The 18485-nt window shown below is 35.5% G+C and overlaps 1 protein-coding gene across 2 annotated transcripts in view; it reads right to left on the bottom strand.

Annotated features, from left to right (window-relative positions):
* Positions 1-864: 864 nt before the first annotated feature.
* The window catches only part of LOC126416332 (ATP-binding cassette sub-family G member 4-like), a 456004-nt gene continuing 438383 nt past the window's right edge, over positions 865-18485 (bottom strand). For both annotated transcript variants that reach the window (XM_050083999.1, XM_050083998.1), the window contains 6 exons: positions 15748-15903; positions 10927-11102; positions 10624-10792; positions 10431-10531; positions 3527-3682; positions 865-3388 (listed from right to left, as the gene is read on the bottom strand). In XM_050083999.1, coding sequence (XP_049939956.1) covers positions 3044-3388; positions 3527-3682; positions 10431-10531; positions 10624-10792; positions 10927-11102; positions 15748-15903 — 1103 coding nt within the window. In that variant the 3' untranslated portion in view covers positions 865-3043. The remainder of the gene's footprint in view (positions 3389-3526; positions 3683-10430; positions 10532-10623; positions 10793-10926; positions 11103-15747; positions 15904-18485) is intronic.

Here is an 18485-nt window from a genome sequence, read left to right as displayed (position 1 = left end):
ACACGTGAGGGCTGTGAAACCTGCAACAATCTGGTGCTTTAACAAGATTATGAAAAAGATAGATTGCTACTCACCATATGCCAAGTCACAGACAGGCATAACAAAAGATTTTTTAAAGTATTTTTATTGTACCCGTTTGTGACTCAACATCTCTATTATATGGTGAGTAGCAATCTGTCCCTTTCATAATATTGTCATTATTTCATCCTGGATTTTCCATTGTTTAATCTGATGCCTTGGGTTCACTGTCATCAGTCATCCCGCATACAGTCCCAACTTGGCTCCATCCGATTTTCATCTGTTTCCTAAACTTAAAGAACATCTTTGAGGACTTCACTTTGATAGTGATGAAGCAGTGCAAGCATAGGTAAGGTTATGGCTCTGTCTCCAGTGATGGCATCAACAAGTTGGTCTTTTGTTGGGAGAAACGTGTTCATCGACAGGCTGACAGTGTTGAGAAATAATGTTGCCATGAAGAATAAAGATGTAGAATGTTAATAAAGTTTGTTTTATTGAAAAATCTTCAATAGTTTTCAGTTAAAAAGTTCAGAGGCATTACTTTTGAGCCCACACTCATATGTGGAAGCATTTCTTTTAGGTTTATCTGTGACTTACTACATCATTCTTCCCTAGGCATACAAATTTCCCTGTGAAGAGTACATCCTGCCATAGTACCAGTATATATGTGTTTCATCTAAACCTTTCTTCCTGTGTGAAAGGAATGTTTGCATTCACAAAAGCAAAGAAAATATTTGTGTAATATGTACACTGTTTTCATTTATACCTGAAAATGATTGGGAGAAAAGGTCCAGATTGAAAGAATATGCAAAGATCATTTCAAGCATCTTCTTAAAATGATAAATTTTATTGTATAGAAGTCTGTGATACACAGTGAATAGGAAATGGTGATAACTGCAATATCTGGAACTTTTAGAAGAATTATTTAAGTGTTTTTACATTCTAAAAAAATACATAATATAAAATCTATTTCATAAGATAATAAACATGCCAATTAGGCTTCACTCTCATTATACCTCTATAGGATAAATGTGCCAGCTATCTGACTTACAAGTACGTCAACATGTAAAACAAATATGAAATTGCTTCAAAGAGTTTGAACCTCTTTCTCTGCATCTTAAGCAGTGAAAACATAGAGTTTTCAAAGATAAACAGGAATATGTGGTAAAGACTGTCATTCTTCTGGATATATTTAATTAAGGAATGACTTCACAAAAAAGATGCACACAAATAAATAAATAAATAAACAAAGTACACACAATTTATTACACGTAACACATAATTGTCTATTGTATGGTCCCAAATATAATTTATACAAAGTTTATGTATCATTATTCACATATAGTACCATACAAAACTGCAAATTCAGTTTATCACATTATGCAGAGTATTTGTAGTTCCAAGCTTTGAAAGTTCACTTTTAAAATTTCGACACAAAGTTGTTATTGCTTATGACAAGTAAACATTCACTGGTTTTAAATGAAGACACCATAAAGTGGCTTTATCACTGCTAAATATACTCTCTCAATAAACTAAGAAAGAAATGAAACAAAGTTTTAGAGCTGGAAATTTTAGATATACAGTTTACAATTTGGATTACTTTTGAGATACAAATTTTTTGTACTATTAGCTTAAAATTACAAGATGTAAATATTTAAGTGTCAATGTGCATAGCAACTTTTTCTGATGAAACAGTTTCTTGCACTATTTTTTTGTGAGACTTGCATTTTTTAACTCAAAGTGATATATATTCTCATACAAAATAGCTAAAGTTAAAAAAAAGACCTGCTAGGTAATGCTTTTTTGTGTAGTTCCTGAATAATTTACAAAGCTACTTTTTGCAATTGGATGTTATTATTATTTGTACTAATGCAAGCAACAGTGATGTAAATAAAATGACTGACAAAAATATGAAGCATATCAAAGTAATTACTGAAAAAAAAAGATCAGCTGGCTGACAGATGACAGAAACTAAATTTTTTGTTTTTGTGATGGCTTACTACTATCACTAAGTTCAACACTGCATTTTTTCAGGCCTTAAAGTTTATTTATTTCATTAATTGTTATCATCATGCTAATTTTCATAGGCCTCTCTTCTCAGGGAAAAGAAAAGTCCTTAACAAAAATTCAAATCAGTTATTGTTTTCAATATTGTGAATGAGCTTCTCTTTTGGGCGATCCTATCTCAACATACCTGTCAATGTTGAGACATGTATATGACAAAAGGAAGTATTTCTTTTAAATTAACTTTTTGTTATTGTAAATGTATTACAATGTCAAAAATTAAAACATTTACAGTCGCTCCACGAAAGTTTAAGTAGAACTAGAAATGTATTAAGTTTGTTTAATTGAATTTGAATACTACCCATTCAGCACAAAAATAGTGAATTCCAATGGAATTAAAAGGTAAAAAATTTCTCTGTTGTTCTTATGCAGTACTTTGTCTCGCCACAGAGTTCTATCTGTACTGCACTTAAAAGACAGTTCTACGTCAGATGCAGATTCTGTATCACAGTTTTGAATTTACTCAAGATCTTTAAATTTATATGGGAAATATTTCTATTCATAAGATCATGGACGAGATTATTGAGAAATTCAGTTCTTCAGATATTTAAACAGTATTTACTGTATATATTTGACTTCATTAACCACTGGTAAGTTATATAAGCAAGTACTTGATATTACTGTGATGTGTATTTCACGTCATGAAACAAATACAGTCAGTAGCATAAGTAATGTAAAACTATTTACAGTATGCTGTAGAATCAGCAATACTAGTTCTTTTTCATTCACTAAAATGAGATTTAATTACAAAAGCAGTACGTCATGTGACAATAAAAAAGTTGTCCAAGTCCATAAAAAGTACCTCATACATTTATGTTTATGCATAAAATGACATTTTTATGCAGATTCACCTTGCAGCAGAAAGCCATACTTCTAAGCAAGACTTCATATTACGCAGCACTGTCATGTATGAGAAGGCAGATTAATGGTACCACCAGCTTCAGATCACAGCCACTTTGCTTCAGCGCTTCATATGAAGCTTCCAGCGAAATACCCAGTATGTTACAAATCTTATAAGGATAAAGAACCCAACAAGTGCCACTGCATCAATCCAGTACACAGCTTCCCCCATGTCGAGTTCTTCCAGATATTTCTTGGGATTTTTGAAATGGCAATACATCTCCGAACATTTCAGTTTTGGGCGCCCATGACCGTACAGTGCAACCATGGTTCCTTCAAAGCCATATCGAACATAACTTATGTATGGAACCCATTGCAAATATTTTGGAAGTGCACTAAACGTCACAAAGAAGCCTGAAAATAATATTATTGGCACAGAAGATGCTGGGCCAAAGAATATGCCATTCTGAAACAGAAATAGAATAGATATATATACAACTGATTAAAAAGCTTTACACTTTACATTAGGTAAATTCATTCATTTTTGATAAGAACTCAAAATTTCAAATTATAGTAATTCTGGAAAAAAAATCTTCCACAATACCTCTATGCTCATGGAGGCTCCCACAAGCAGACCCAGACTCTGTGCCACTAATGATGTAAGTACACACATGCTCAGCACCATAAAAAACCTCTTTGTTTCATGTGGCTGTGATGTCATGAAGTAAACTATCGTAACATACACAACAGAACACAAAGACTGGAAAAAGAGAAATAATATAGAATTAGCCTTACAGCTTTACACATACAGTTAATAACAAACTTAAAAAACTACTTCAATAGAAGTCAATAACTTACTGAGCTCAATAAAAAAAATTATTCTGTATTTGTACTTCCAATTATCATGTCAGTTTCCTCCACTTGCTCACTGTACCTCTGGCTCACTTTTGTGAGGTTTTTATGTTTCACTCTTTTCCTCTTCTTGTCTACATTTTCATATTTGTTCATAGAGTTTGTTTCTGTTTACCCATCATGGCTATCTTTGTGACTCTGGTTTTATCAGTGCCAGTATAAAACTGTTTGATCAACTTCAGTAATTTGATAAGTTGCCAGAACAGTGAAGTCAGCCAGGACAATGTAACCAAGCAGGTGTATTTTTGTGTACTTGTACTCTACAGCTCTGAAGTAGTATTTGTGCAAAGCCAGCTAAGTTCTTATTCTTGTTTGTGGACCACTGACTGTGTGGAATTGTATCGCAGGGTTGAAACCTTTAGGGTCTCCTTAAATGGGTCAGGTGTACACATGAGAGACAGGTAACTGACTGTGTGTGTCCACACAAGGGTTTTCTACATTAGATAACTCTCCACCCAGTGTAGATAATAAAAGATGTACCAGATCTTGAAGTTCATTATAAGATCCAGAGGAATGTCCCTTGTGCTAAGAGTATTAACATCCTAGAGGTTAACTGCTCAAGCATTCCTAAAAAAAGTGTCATAATTTGAAGCACTCCTAAAGAGCAGTGCAGCTCACATAATACTAGGCACAGGAAGCTGATTAAAACCTAAAATTGATGCCAGTGAGATTTTTGAGGAAAATTTAAGTGTATACAGAAAGGATAGGCAAATGGGAAATGGAGGTGGAGTATTTGTTGCATCAGACAAAACTGCAAATCCATTAAGAAAGGAATTGAAACTGCTTGCAAGACTATCTGAACAAGACACAGCATCAAGGGTGAACACAAACTTATAATCAGTTCTTTCTACTGATATCCAAACTTGCCTCTAGATGTAACCAGGAAATCTAGAGGAAACATAATTTCACAAGGATATAGGTTTCCTAATCATACTGTCATCATTGAATCAGATTTTACTCATCCAACAGTCAGTTGGTAAAATTACAGCTTTATAAGTGGTGGGCATGACAAACATCCTACAACACATTAATAAATTCCTTCTTTAACAACTGTCAAGTACAGATTGTTTGGAGGCTCACACGTGGTGGAAATATATTGGATTTGACAGCAACAAACAGACCAGACCTCTTTGAGCATATCAACATTGAAACTGATATCAAAGACCATAAGGCCATTGTAGCAACAATGATTACCAAAGTACAAAGGGCAACCAAAACTTTAAGCTCTGAAGAGGAACATATAGAAGAACTTTGGTTGACATTTGGAAAAACAACAGACCTCGCAAGTGACCACGCATTTGATAGAAACGTACTGCATAGATCAGCACATGATGGGAAGAACCCTCCATCGTAAGCAGTCACTATAAAGAAAGTTCTATAGAAACAAAGACTACAGTGTAAAAGATGTAAAACAACGCAAGCAGCTATAGATAAGGAGTTACTGAATTAAATGTGTGTAACTGTCAAGGGGGCAAGTCATGAAGCCTTCAATGACTATCATAGCAGAATATCATTGAAGTATCTCTCATAAAATTCTAAGAAATTCCAGTCATATACAAAGGCTGTTAGTGGCAACAAAGTTAGTTTCCAGACACTCATTGCAAAAACACAAATACTGACTTCATTTCCAAATGTTTGTTCACAAAGAAAGTTTCAGCAGTGTTGCCTTATTTCATTTTCACACCACTGCAAAGATGGGTGATACCGATAGAATGTCGGTGGTGTTGAGCAACAGCTGCAGTCAGAAACATTAAACAAAACTCCAGGGCTCAACAAAATGTCTATCAGATTCTATGTCAAATTTGCAGCTGAGTTAGACCCTATTTTAAGCATAATCTACTAACGAACCATTGAATAAAAAACCATGTCCAGTGTTCAAAAGAAACCACAGGTCACATCATCTACAAGAAGGGTAGCAGAAGTACACCATGAAACTAATGTCTGAAATCCTTGGCATCCATTTGTTGTATTATCAGAATATATTCTGAATGCAAATGAAATTATATATCTTGAACAGAATGATCTTTTCCTTGACAACCAGCATGGATTCCAAAAACATCGATCATGTGTAACTCCCAATTTTCTCACAAGACATCCTGAAGACCATGGATCAAGACAGTCAGGTGTGGCCCAGGGAAGTGTGTTGGGATTTATGTTGTATATTAATGAATTTTCAGACAATATTAACTGTAAGTTCAGAATTTTCACTCATGGTGTAGTTATCTACACCGAGGTGACAAAAGTTACAAGATATCTCCTAATATCATGTTGGACCTCATTTTGCTCAGTGTAGTGTGGCAACTCAATGTGGCATGGACCCAACAAGTCATAGGAAGTCCCCTGCAGAAATATTGAGCCATGCTGACCCTAGAGCTATTAATAATTGCAAAAGTGTTTCTGGTGCAGGATTTTGCACATGAACTGAACTCTCGATTATATCCTATAAATGTTTGATGGGATTCATGTTGGGCAATCTGGGTGGCCAAATCATTTGCTTGAACTGTACAGAATGTTCTTCTAACCAGTTAAGAAAGATTGTGTTCCGGTGACATGGTATGTTTTCATCCACAAAACTCCCATCGCAAATGGCTGCAAATGGTCTTCAAGCTGCTGAAAACAACCATTTCCACTCAATGATCAGTTTTGTTAGACCAGAGGAACCTGTCCATTCCATGTAATCACAGCCCACAGCATTATGGAACCATCACCAGCTTCCATCATTGTTTGGGAACAAGAAGTCCATGTTTGGCTTCAGAATGTCTCAAAGTACCTGCACAGAACCATTTACAGTCAATGGTCAGTTCATTTTGACCAAAGACTCGGTCCATTCTTTGTAACACAGCCCACAGCATTATGAAGCCACTATCAGCTTGCACAGTGCCTTGTTGACAACTTGAGTCCATGGCTTTGTGGGGTCTGTGCCACACTTGAACCCTACCGTCAGCTGTTACCAACTGAAATTGGAACTCATCTGACCAGACTATGGTTTTCCAGTCATCTAGGATCCGACTGATATGGTCATGAGCCCAGGAGAGGCACTGCAGCCAATGTCATGCTGTTAGCAAAAGCACTCATGTAGAGTGTCTGCTGCCATAGCCCATTAATCACAAATTGCACTGCACTGTCCTAGTGGATATATTTGTCATACATTCGACATTGACTTCCGCAGTTATTTCACCCATTGTTGCTTGTCTGTTAGCACCGACAGCTCTACACAAATGTCGCTGCTCCTGGTTGTTACATGAAGCCATCAGCCACTTTGTTGTCTCTGCTGATAGGTAGTGCCTGAAATTTGGTGTTTTTGGCACAATATTGACACTGTGGATCATAGAATATTGATTTTTCTAATGATTTCTGAAATGGACTGTCCCACGTGTCTAGCTCCACCTGCCATTCCATATTCAGACTCTGTTATTTCGCACTATGCAACCATCATCACGGTGGAAACCTTTTCATGTGGATCACCTGAGTACAAATGACAGCTCCACCACTGCACTGCCCTTTTACACCTTGTATATGTGGTACTGCTGCCATATGCATATGTGCATATCACTGTCCTATGGCTTTTGTTACTTTAGTGTGTAATGAAGTACTGTCTGAAAAGAGCTGCACAAATACTCTGTTGGATCTCGATAAGATTTCAAAGTGATGCAAAGATTAGCAGCTGGCTTTAAATGTTCAGAAATATAAAAGTATGTGCTTCACAAACTGAAAAAAAGTGGTATCATATGACTACAATATCAATACGCTTGGTGTAGAAATTTGTAGGGATATGAAATTGAACAATCACATAGGCTCAGTTGTAGCTAAAGCAGTTGGCAGACTGCAGTTCATTGATAGAATACTAAGGAAATGCACGCAGTCTACAAAGATGATTGCTTATAAAACACTTGGGTGACCCATTCTATAATATTGTTCAAGTGTGTGGGACCCAAACCATGTTGTACTAATGCGGGATGTTGAACTTATACAGAGAAGAGCAGCACAAATGGTCACAGATTGGTTTGACCCATGGGATAGTGTCACAGAGATGCTGAAGAAACAAAAATGGCAGACACCTGAAGGCAGCTACAAACCATCCTGACTAAGCCTACTTAGAAATTTTCAAGAAGTTGCATTTCAAATGATGAGTCTAGGGGCATACAACACTCCTTATGTATTGATCTCATATGAATCGTGAGCACAATATTTGATTAATTACAATGCATGTTTAAACAGTCATTCATTCCACACTGCATATATGAATGGAATAGGAGAAATCTTAATAAATGCTTTAGTTTGAAGTCCCCTCTGCCATGCACTTTATAGTGGTTTGCAGAGTATGGGTGTAGATGCAGATGTAGATTTTATTTTTAAATCTTGCTTCTAAGTTATCCTCAGTTCCTTTTATTTGACTACCCTGATCTAGGGTCCTGAATGACCTGTCAATCTTCATCTCTATGTTTCATAACTCTGTCCCTTTACTCTTGTGATGTCACTTCAGCTGGTAAAGAAAGAATGCTATGGCAGTTCACTGTTGCTTTCTGATACTACAGATGCTCCTCTGTTTCATTTAAGACTCTCACTTATGTATGGCAGCTTGTGCATTTTCTTCTACACCACTTAAAAATAAACTTTAAAGTCTGAAACTAACTGTGGTACAATAAAAGATATGCATCTGAATTGGTATTTTACATAATATTTGTATAGTGATTAGATTAATGAGAAATTATATTATGATCTACTGTTAACATGTTGCAAACTTCACTTACAGCACATGTTGCACTTGATGTACAAAATGTTATCTTAAACAGTCACAGCAGACTCAATATTGAGCTCACATTTCAAAAGGGCAGTCTGGACAGTTTGACTATGGATGAAACAAAATGGCTCATCCTTACAGCTGCAACTTAGATACTTTTTGCTACTGTTTTTCTAGCCATTGTATATGAAATGATTCCCATACATTTAGTTTAATTGCATACTAAGAAGGGAAACAGTGATGAAAGGATGAAAATAAAGTATCATAACTGCACTGATCAAAGAGATGGACCACAGACACACAAATGTGTCTTACCACATGTTGGATGAAATGGAGGTAAATAGCTGAAAAATGCTTTTATGAGTAAATAATGTTCACCACATTTCATTAAAGCCTATGGCAACTGTTTCAGACTTCTGCCTGCATGCATATATATCAAGAAAATAAGCTGATGTTCTTGTATGGAATGATGTGGGTCCGCAGTGGTTGGATGTTACATATATACTTAAGTCATGTTTTAAGTTGTTCTCTCACATGTAATATAAACATTCTGTTCCTATTTGATACAGTTCATGTAAATGTTTATAAGTGGTTGCACATATGGTCTAGTAGACTGATTTGTTTGTCACATCTGTTGTGACATACAGAGAACTAAAAACTAGCACACTGGACTCGCATTCAGGACGACGACGGTTTAATCCTGCATCCGGCCATCCTGATTTAGGTTTTCCATGATTTCCCTAAATCGCTCCAGGCAAATGCCGGGATGGTTCCTTTGAAAGGGCATGGCCGACTTCCTTCCCCATCCTTCCCTAATCCGATGCGACTGATGACCTCACTGTCTGGTCTCTTCCCCCAAACAACCCAACCAACTAAAAGCTCTACAGCTCATAATGGACAATGTTTTCTCTTGAGGAGTGGATAGTGGCTTGAAGAAAGGTTACAGGATAAATATCAACAAAACCAAAACAATGGTAACATAATGTATGACCATTAAATCAGATAGTTCTGAGGGAATTGATGAAGAAATGAGACACTAAAACTGGTAGACGAGTTTTGATATTTTTGTAGCAAAATAAATGATGATGGTCAAAGTAGACAGGATACAAATAGAGATTGGTAATAGCAAGAAATGCATTCTGAAATTTGTAACATCAAATATAAATTTAAATATTATGAAATCTTAACTGAAGGTATTTGTATGGAGTGTAGCCTTGTACAGAAGTGAAACACTGATAATAAATGGTTCAGACGAGAAGACAACAGAAACTTTTTTAATGTAGTGCCACAGAATAATGCTGAAGATTAGACAGGTGGAACGAATAACTAATGAAGAGGTAGTGAATTAAATAAGAGAAAAAAAATCAATTTATGCACAACTTGAGAAGAAGAAGATACTGGCTGATAGGAAACATCCTGAAGCCTCAAGGAATCATCAATATGGTAATGGAGGGAAGTGCAGAAGATAATAATTGCAGAGGAAGGCCAAAGCTTGAACACAGTATGCAAGTTCAAATGTATGTAGTTTCCAGTTATTATGTACAGATGAGGAGATTTTTACAGAGCAGAACAGCTTGGAGAGCTGCACCAAATGAGTCTGCAGACTGAAGACCACAACAACAACAGAAAATGATATAATCAATTTAAATATGGTAGACATGGAACATTACAGAAACTTTAAGTAGATAGACATAGATTATGTAGAAGAACAATATGGGAACAATGTACAGAATAGCTATCACAGGTGTTAATGGAAGTGAATGGTAGGGAAGGTATGAGTGGTGACAAACTAATCAAAGAGCTCATAAAAGTATGGTAATTTCAAATTGTCTTAACTTATAATTATATCTGTTACCTGCAATGGGAGATCAGCCATGGTTTTTGCAAAATAAAATGACTTCAGTGAATACCAGTAATTCAAATGCTCCTTCACAAAGACTCCCATTTCAACAGGAACTAGAAAAAAAAAAATTGAGGAATTTAGTACATTAATTAGTATGTGAATACTGAAAATGTATTAAAAAATTAAGAAAGAAACTGTTTCTTACATGTTAGAATAGTTGGCATCATTGCATTAAAAGTAAGGAAAAGAACAGATGCAAATATGCACCCTGCATTGCTAATAACTTTTGAAGCTTCATTTCCAATGCCAAAATAAATCATTCCTATAAGAATTCCAAGGCCAGCATGTGACAGTAACCTCATTAATGTGAGTGTCTGGAACAAAAGACGTTTTGTTAGTCTCTGCAGACAGTTTCAATTTTTTATATAAACTGATTAATTCAGAAAAAATCTAGAACTGTCTTGAAAGCAAGAAACTGAGTGTTGCTATTATTGTATTATTTTAGTACCTTATCTCTGAAAGTTGATAGGAACGTTCTTTTCAGCAGTATATAAAACTGCAGATATCCAGATGTTGGGAAACCTGGACTATGGCCTATTGGGAAACTTTCATCCGAGTCCAATAATGATGTCGTCACAGTTACGCTAGTTGTCCCTGGCTTTACTACTCCATTTGCATGGACACCTGGAAGATAGTAAACAAGTTAAAATAGTGGTATTATATTATTTAAAAATGTTTGTTACAACACTAAACAAAGGGATTCAGTTTATTCATGTTTACCATGTATAAGATCTGTCTTTAAAAACCTTTTAGCCAAGGACTGGATGCTTCTACTGAAATGAGGTTCACTTGTTGTTACTCCTTTTCTCAGATATCTTCTTTAATATAAGTTTTAATTGGTTATATGGAGCAAAATACTTTTTTGATTTTACAGTAAAACTTCCGAGGAAAGTATTCTTCAAGAAAAGATAAGTTACATGGATGAGGTGTTTAGTGCAGTACTGATGACTGTTCAGTTAACAGTTACTTTTCAGAAATTACAAAGTGGTTCAGCTGCAAAGAAGATAAAGTAGTTTGAAAAACCAATAGATCATATTAACCCATTTCTTTCTAAATGGTGGAAAACAAGGCACCTCACCACCAATCTATAGGTAGATACAGACAGGTTAAACATCAGAAACTGCAAAAGTAACTTCCATGGCTAGACAAAAACATTTTTAAACCATAGTCCTGTCTAATGGAAATCCAGTTTCCTAACCACAAAGTTATCAATCTTGTAAGGATGTTAAATTTCTCAGAACCATGTATTAATCAAGAAATACAAGATAAACAAATGAATGGACAATAATAATGAGACTCAACTTCTTTATTTCTTCTACATTATAGTCTATTACCTAGTGTTCCACAGTAGGTAACATGGCATTTTCTATCTACAGTTTCATTTCTAGACATCACAAATAATGTCTTAAGAGAGCCGAAAAGGAAGAATTTTCCTTTTTGTATTTTAGGTGACCTTAATTTCTTTGATTGTGCAGATGATAAATTTCTACATGGGGAACTAAATGCTATGGAATTAAAGATATCTCTCTTTATATGCATGGACTCTTATTTTATAACAGACCAAAAAAAGGGTTTTATTGTCAAACTATGTCACAGGAATGACAATAATAATTCCATAAGTATCAGTACTGCTTCCACTTAGTCACCTTAACCCCCACGTACATAATCTTCCATTGATTTTCAAGGACAGTTTAAAAAAAATGTTATGTTTGTTGATGACACATGAATACTAATCAAGGGTCCAAAATGAGCATTACTAGATGCAGCTCAGTTGATACTTGAACAGGTCTGCAAATGGTTGACAGCAATCAGTTTAATTCTTAATCTCTCAAGGATACATGTTATGCAGTTTCAGTCAAACAAAAAGCAAACATTAATGGTCAACACTAAATGAAACACTGTGTGTAAAATTCCTTGTGATAGCTGGATAGCAAATTAAAATGAAGTCAACACACTGATAAATGATGCTCAGTTCAGCATCTTCTTCTCTAAGAAACATCTCTCATTGTATTAACCTAAATAATAGGATGCTGCCTTATTTTTATCTCTGTCTTCATTTGGAATTATGTTTTGGAGCAATGTACTAAAGTAGATAAAGCATTTACTAAGCAGTAAGAATATTCTGTAAAGTTAAAAAAAATTTCCCATTCTTGTAGAAGTGTTTTTAAGGTTCTTGGAATTCATATGTTCATTTCACAATAAGTTTACCTCTTAATGGAAGTACAAGGCACAGGTCTAGGCTTCAGGGTGAAGTTACATACTGTGCTCCAAAGGTATTTAGCAAATTCTCAACCAACATAATGCAAGAAATTGGGAATTGCTAGGATCAATTAAAATATACTTCATTAGTCACACCTACAAATTATTATCTGTTTATATAAATTAAATTACTGAAATTTCCTATTAGCCACATATCAAGCAGTAGTGTTCATTGTAAAGCTTTATGAGGGGGGCAGGGGGGGGGGGGGGGTAGGGGGTTTATGAAAACTTTATGAGAAGAAGAAGTAGTATATTGTAAGAGGGCCTCTGTTGTGACAGATATAGGTAACTGTTTCTTTCAAAAATACTAATGTAGGCCTAATCTAGTTGCTACTCATCATATAGTGGTGATGCTGAGTTGCAGATAGGCACAACAAAAAGATTTTCACACTTGGTCATGTGTGTGTTAGTTACATTTGTGTGTGTGCGTATTTGTGTCTATTGTTGACAAATGCCATTGGCCGAAAGCTTTAAGTGAAAATCTTTTTGCTGTGCCTATCTGTGACTCAGCATCTCCACTGTATGGTGAGTAGCAACTTTCTTTGTCATAATATTGTTCCATTACATCCTGGATTTTCCATTGTTTGATCTAATGTAATCAAGTAAATATTAAGCTACCAAGACAGGATAAATAGGAAATGTTTTATATAACTGAGGAAGCAACTTTTTTGTCAAGGCTACAATTTGTTTCTGCAGCCACAGCTTTCTCTCTTTATCAATCCTCTTCCATCTCCGTGTATGAGGAGCATCCTCTCATTTCCTTCCATATGATGTTGCCTTTGAACATTTTCTGCAAGGAAATATCATGTATAATTAGGTGGTCAATCTGCTTTGCTTTGACCTAGTCTATACTTTTTAGTAATTCTTCCTTCTCTCCTACTTTTTTTTTCTGTCAGTCCAACTAGTTCTTGCAACTCTCCTCCAGAATAACATTTTCACAACTTTTAAGTGAGCTTTTCCCTGCTTCACATCTGTATGTCAGGGCACTTGATACAGAGGTCTTTTCAAATCATATGCTTATTGGCGTATTCAATAGAAGGTTCTTCATATTTTGGCATGTACTTTGGCCAGTGCTATTCTTCTGGTGATTTCCTTAAGACATCTATTATTGATTTCTGGTAGTGAAATTTGTTTTACTACCTCAAGTTGCCCACTGCCTATTCTTATGTCAGTTTTACCTCCACCTCCTATCTTATTTATAACCATGACTTTTGTGTTCTTAATGTTTATTTTTAGATTTAGTTTGGTTATCTCTTGATTTATGACCTTAAGCATTTTATTTAGTTCCTTCTTTGACTTTGCATTTAATAGTTCCATGTCCGTGAAGGTTCTCCTTCTTGATGAAATTTGTGGAACACTGTGAATTAATGTAGATGTAGGAAACAGTTGAATGAGCTTCTCAGACAGGAACTCAGATTAGAAGATTTTCTTCTCTAGTTTTTACTCTTCCATTATGTTCCACTCATCTTCTTAACCATGTATCACAATTCCATCCCACATTAACCTCTTTGCAACAACTGTAGGATTTGTTTATTGATTCCACCACACTTTTTCGTTTTGCATATGGCCCTTGAATGTCCCTTCTTATGCCTATGTACATTAATGAGTCAGTTAAGTATAAAAATGGGTTTTATCCCCCTTATGCATGTTATAACAAAGCTTAATGAAAAATCGTGTTGGTTTACACCAGAGCAGTATATGACTTATACATTTTGCTTGTTGCCATAAATAAACATTGCAGAAATGAAACATTACTGCAAACCACATTAGCGAAGAAAAGTCAGCGGGTACTCTAAGAGGCAACTGTTGAATGGTGCTAGATACACTGGCAGTGATGTTTCTAGGTTTCCTCACGGGAGAGTGTTCATCACTTTGGTTACTTGTTTTCACAAGAAGCAATTTGACAAATAATGGCTGCTTTGGCTGTTAATAGGTTAATATTTTTGTGAGCAAAGGAAAATGAGTTTCAGGAACTATTAGTGAAGTGCAATGTTACAGTTAGGTGTCCCTATGTCACTGTGAAAAAGGTGACATTTCAGTAACATTACTGGTTGTGAGAGTTAGCTTTATCATGATAACATGGAATGATAGCAATTGCAGTTTCATTGTGCTCCTGACATGTTAAAACTAATAATAGGTGGTGGATTTTTATCATCCAGAGGCAAAACTGTAGCACTAGCACAGGCCTGAACACATCGTACAATGTCAGCTCATAATGGCCTTCTTTGTGAAGCACTACTCACAAAAAGCAACCATCTAGGTTTGAGTCCCAGTCCTTCTTGCAGTTTCAGGAAGAATCATTACAGTGCAATTACACTGCAGAATTAATATTTTAGTCTGGGATTTAAATTTTGTTTTTAGGGAAGATTTGTAAATCATTTCATTTTCAGAATTGTGCTGTGACTGGCAGTTTCTAAAAAATTATTACCACTTTTTTTAATTTGGCAGTTGTGAATATAAGCTGATAAGAAAAATTATTTGCTTTGGTCTATAGTCACAACTTTTATTTTGCCTCGTGGCAAACAGATACAGTACCAGATACCACCATCAGGCCACCTCTGGCGTACAGCTGTCATGTTCACTTCCCAAGTAGATGCTGGAAAGTAAGCATTGTGACTGTGTGCCAGGAGGTGGCCTGATGATGGTACTTGTGCCAAAAGAGGTAGCCAGAAGGCAGAAAGAAGATAAATAAATAAATTAAAATATTTGAATGTGTTGGTTGCTGTTTTAATTGGAATATATAATTCTCTCTCTTTTTTTAAACACTGCAGCTGTACGGCAAAGTGTATTTATGGTGCTTTTGGTGACGTACTGATATCAACTGAAAACAATAAGTAAAAACTGGTCACAGAGTGATTGTCAGAATAGTACGCAAACTCGAAGAAATGTATGCGAATAAGCTGTAACTATAAATATATCTTTTTATGAAAGCAATTACTTGATTTATTGTGAAGTGAAAATAGAAAGCAATTCCTTAATACCCAATGAACAGTAAAGGTCTCCCTCATACCTTCTGAACTGTCTTTCACAATATCATTTGCGATGCAAGGTGCAGATCCATTTGCTGTCGGTTGTTGTTGATCAAGATTATTACATTTTCTATTATTTACAGCCAACACCAACTTATGTACACAGTCTCCATGTTCTCCACAAGCCACTTCCATCACTGAAAATAACAAAATTCAATATATTAGAGGGCACAATTTTTTCTTTGGTGCTGAATATAGATTTTGTCACAAGTGAAGGCCTAGCAAAATTGCTATTTGTTATTAATACTGAAGACACATATTGTATTTAGATACAATGAATACCACAAAGCTCAGGAAAAATTAGTTGCAATTTATAGTTTCTGAATAAAAACCTTGTTCAGAAACTTCAACAATCTCCACAGTTCAAGCACTAAGAATACTTGCAGAGGAAATACAAGCACTTTCTGTTCCAAATATTTGAAAACAAGAAATATTCATTTATTACATTACGTTTATTTCCAAGTAAATGTAGAATATAGCAGCAATGAAAAATCAGACTTCATCACTACATTCACACACTAGAATTGTTAACTGACTATTGAAATGAAGAATGCAGCATAAAGACATGTAGAAGTCAATGCTTTGTGCTATACAGAAACTACAATTATAGAAAAATAATGCAGCTGTACAGTTCTAAAATCAGTTTTTATGTCGTCTATAATCATTATATATGAGAATCTCTGGAACAGAGAACTACTTTTTATAACAGAGTGCAGATATCTCTCTCTCTCTCTCTCTCTCTCTCTCTCTCTCTCTCTCTCTCTACCTCCCTCTCCCTCCCCTCTCCCCTTTTCTCCCACTCCGTCCTCTCTACCCATTTCTCCCTCTCTCCTTTTCTCTCTCTCCCCTTTTCTCCCTCTCTCCTTTTCTCCCTGTTCCTTTTTCTCCCTCTCGTCTTTGCTCGCTCACCCTCTCCTGCTCTCTTCCCCTCTCCCTCTCCTCACAAAGTTAATAAAAAATAGTGTTTAAATAGAACAGGATCAGCACTTGTTGTATTTGGAGCAGAACTTTGCTTCTAAATAACTGCAAAAATGTAATAATGCTAAATTATTTTGAATAAGACTCCTAAATATTTCTTCAGCAACCAATCTATGCCAAAATTATACCAGTCGAGAAGCAAGTAATATTAATTATTTGTGATGTGAATTGAAAAAAAGTCTTGAAGAAATCTGATCAAAGAACTGAATATATCAATAAATGCTTCTCAGTATATTTATTCCTTAATGAAATTTATTATAAGTCATATATATCTTTTTGAAACTAATAGCTCTGTTCTCAGAATAAGTACAATAAATAACAATAAGCTTTATAAGATTTCAAATCATTTACTTTGGCCCAGATAGGTGCCCGTTATTCAGGTACACACATTTTTATTAGCTTGTCAGCAACTGTAAAACATTTAGCTACCAGTGTTAAGAAAGTAAATGTAAGAGGAGCCTAAAAACATTCATTGGTGGCCATTTATTTCCACTCCACTTATGGTCTATTTCGCAGAATCAGTTGATGTACTCAACTATTATCTGTATCATATAATAAGAATATTATGTAATACCTAGTTTCAGTACACTTTCAATGTTTTGGGGAGCCTTACAAATTGTTTTTGTTTTTGATGATACTTCGCTACAACAGCCTTGGAACTGATTTATGCACTTTACTCTCTGTACATTTAAATATTTGTGATAAGCTTTTTAATTACGTGGAACTGAAAGAAAAAAGGTTTAGCTATTCCACGTTTGAGGCCTGTCTCATTTAGAATCTGTTGAAGGAACAGCAAAAATGGTTCAATTATATGTACTAGAAAGCTACAGAAAAGAGAAGGAAGATGAGGGAGAAGTGGCTAGCTGTCAGGGAGAATAAGCAGAAAAGGGATCATATTCTCAATGTCAGAAGGGAGACAAAACAAATCCTGCGAAAATGGAAGAGAATATACCTAACCAGGTTATTACAACAAGTTGAGGAGGAGAGCCACAACAAGAATTCCAATGCATCAAAAACTGGAAACATGGCTTTCAGAGCCCAAACTATTTCATTACAGATAAGAATGGCAACTTGATAAGTGACAAGGAAAGAATTACAGAAAGATGGAGAGAATACTCCTCAGAAGTCTTGAATTGCCCAGATGCAGATGAAATGCTGCCTGGAAACACCACAGAGGAAAGGAAACATGTAGAAGAGAGGGAAGAACCTGAAGAAGATGTGAAGATTTTAGTCAAAAGACTCAGAAACAATGAGGACCCAGGGAAGGACAGAATAACATATGAGTTAATTAAAGATTGAGGTGAGAGCTTGCACTTAAAAGTATATAAACTGACCCAGTTGATATGGAAGGATGAGACATGCCACAAGAATGGAAACTGGCCATAATATGCTTGATATACAAGAAGGGAAGCAAAATGGAATGTGGTAATTACAAAGGCATCAACTTGCTGAATGTAACCTAGAAGGTACTGTCTATCATTGTCCTCAGAAAATTACAACATTTATAGAAGATAGCATACAGAAATACCAAGCTAGTTTTAAACCAAATTGATCATTAGGCCACATCTTCATTCTAAGACAATTGTTTGAAAGACAGTGGGAATATGATAAAGATATACATAGTGTGTTCATTGATTTTCAACATGCGTATGACAGCATCTACAGAAATAGCCTGTACAGTTCATCAGCCGGCCGGAGTGGCCGTGCGGTTCTAGGCGCTGCAGTCTGGAGCCGAGCAACC

Source organism: Schistocerca serialis, chromosome 8 (genome assembly GCF_023864345.2).
Source record: "Schistocerca serialis cubense isolate TAMUIC-IGC-003099 chromosome 8, iqSchSeri2.2, whole genome shotgun sequence".
Lineage (NCBI taxonomy): Eukaryota > Metazoa > Arthropoda > Insecta > Orthoptera > Acrididae > Schistocerca > Schistocerca serialis.
Note: the sequence above shows the minus strand (reverse complement) of the source record. Positions and strands in the feature narration are given on the sequence as shown.